At 50.1% G+C, this 2,363-nt stretch overlaps 1 protein-coding gene across 1 annotated transcript; it reads left to right on the top strand.

Moving 5' to 3' along the window:
• The first annotated feature begins 218 nt into the window (after window positions 1-218).
• LOC145796549 (uncharacterized) lies at window positions 219-2,076 on the top strand. The gene is made up of 4 exons (XM_082881775.1): window positions 219-412; window positions 506-1,099; window positions 1,181-1,279; window positions 1,488-2,076. The coding sequence occupies exons 1-4, from the start codon at window positions 311-313 to the stop codon at window positions 1,506-1,508; spliced, it is 816 nt and encodes a 271-aa protein (XP_082737901.1). The 5' UTR covers window positions 219-310; the 3' UTR covers window positions 1,509-2,076.
• Window positions 2,077-2,363: the final 287 nt, after the last annotated feature.

Raw genomic sequence — 2,363 nt, 5'->3', positions numbered from 1 at the left:
ACCTATCACAGGTCCATCGATATGACTGGGGTGGCGCCGGCCTGGCTACCCTTTACTTTTATATGAGCGCGACCTCCCGTGGGCCGGGTGATTTACTTGGCGGCTACTGGAGAGCCTGGGAGGTACTTTTCTGTCCTCTTTATTTACATTTCTGCTCTTCATTACTTGTACATTGCACTCACAGCGCACTTTTACAGTCTGTATTTTGCTCTCAGCATTTCGTACTTACATTCTGCACTGCTTTTCTCAGCTATGGGTCTATGTATACTTTCCATCATTAGCCCCAGAGTTGGAGGTGGCAGGGGTTCCCATGACCCCATACTCACTGGTGTTCGAGGGCCCGCACCGGCCGAGACCTCGAGAGACCCTCCTTTACCTGCGACAGTACTTTGACACTGTGCGACATTCAGAGGTACCTCAGAACTTTCAGTTCCTTTCATTTTCATCTTTGATTTGCTCTGCATATTCTCGATTTCTGATTGGTTTATGCATTTATCATCCGCAGATCACATGGCAGCCCTGGGTGTCCCTGGGTGATGGTCTCCGACTTCAGTATACCGGAGGGTCGGACATCTCCCAGTATAGGGTCCTGCTCGAAGGGCCGGTTGGCAGGGCATGGTTTCTGGGGGAACGTTTTCTGCGCCAGGTATGGGGGTATCTTTCTCAGGATCCTCCCGCAGTGCCCACAGTCAGTATGCGGACTGCTGACAGGCTCTCTTACTCGGAGGTAGTCGGCGCCATGCTGGGTAGTGATGCTTTATTATATATTGAGGAGGGGGACTATGCCACTTACCGTCACATATATTTGATGCCTCCATTGACGGGAGCTCGTATCCCGATGATGAGGCCTGCCGGTATGTCATCCTTGGGCCAGGCTCAGGCTCGGGCTGCAGACGCCCCTTCTACTAGCAGGGCTGGTACATCCAGAGGTGGGAGTAGACCGGTTCCTCCGGTTCCGTCGACTTATCCTCATCCTGGATGGCCAGATATGCCGACTGAGTTGATGGCGTGGCAGTATGGGGCTATCTCTCCGACCCCGATCCCGCTAGAGCCTCCGATGCCCAGTGATCGATACGCCATTGATCCTGACTCACCGCTGGTATGCTCCACTGTTTTTCATTCATCATTCAGATGTTTAGACATTTTTTGTTCACTGATGATTATGAACTCGTTTTTGCAGCCACCGCGAGGGTACATGGAGGAGGTGGTTGGACTGGTGGCCACACTCGAGGGCATGGTCCTGCGTAGGGAGGCACAGTTGTCTGTCGCGGGCATTCAGGTACCCTTCAGTTTTCTGGCATTTATCATACTTCTGATGACATGCTGATTTCTACTGCATCGATAGACTACTTGTGTAGAGCATATCTGACACACACCCCACTTGGACACTGCATTTACATGCACCCACTTCACGTAGCCTTTGCTTGTATCTGCATCTGATGTATATATTTGGACTGATGTATTTGAATTGAACTCTTTGTTTTCAGATGCCTTCATGGTCCGGTTAGCCGCAGGCCAGGCCACCTGGGCCTCCTTGGGGAGCTGGGCCATCTGGGCCTTTTCAGGGAGTTGGGTCACCCGGGCCTTTTCAGGGGGCGGGGTCATCTCGGCCTTCCCGAGGAGCCGGGCCATCTAGGCCTTTTCGAGGAGCTCGAGGAGGGCCTGTCCGCAGATGCAGGGCTCACGTTGTAGAGGTGGAGCTTGATGAGGAGGAGGAGGACGCTGAGGAGGAGGAGGAGGCTACCGATCGTCAGTCAGAGACATCTGCTGAGGAGGGGGGCTCCGGTTTTGGTTCGGGGAACAGAGGTGAGGCTGAGGGGGATCCTGAGGATGACAGCTCTGACCCAGATGATGATGATGGTGCAGAGGTTGTCCCGCAGAAGAGGATGAGGAGTGCTTCTCGTTCCCGTTCCCGAGGACTTTGATGCTGTTGTTTCCTGCTTTATTTTTCTTTTTGCTAGTAGTTTGTAGCACTTTGCACATTGTTAGGCAGTTTTATTTTTTGTAAAACTTGTACCTTTGTTCGTTGTAAAGCATGATGGAATGAAATAGCTTTTGAAAAGGTGTTTGTATTTTCAACTTTTAGCATCGTATCGCATCATTTTATTTTGCACAAGAATGAAATTGAATGGGAATGCGCATTGTGTAATCACCAAGTCAGGTAGTGAACCGACACAACAAACTAAGCAACTCAACATACTAAGATATAGCAGGACCTTAGGAAGTTTACAACTCGATAAGCAAAATGCAACAACGTTGACAACGCAAATAAACAAGACTTTAACAAAGATTGTTTAAACAGAGAACAATGGCTCAAAAACACGAAACACGTCCGCTCGACAAACAACTCGATAAGCAAAACA

This window comes from Camellia sinensis, chromosome 8, assembly GCF_055761805.1.
Source record: "Camellia sinensis isolate YWXY chromosome 8, ASM5576180v1, whole genome shotgun sequence".
Taxonomy (NCBI): domain Eukaryota; kingdom Viridiplantae; phylum Streptophyta; class Magnoliopsida; order Ericales; family Theaceae; genus Camellia; species Camellia sinensis.
The sequence above is the reverse complement of the archived record's forward strand: the minus strand, read 5'-3'. Positions and strand labels throughout refer to the sequence as shown.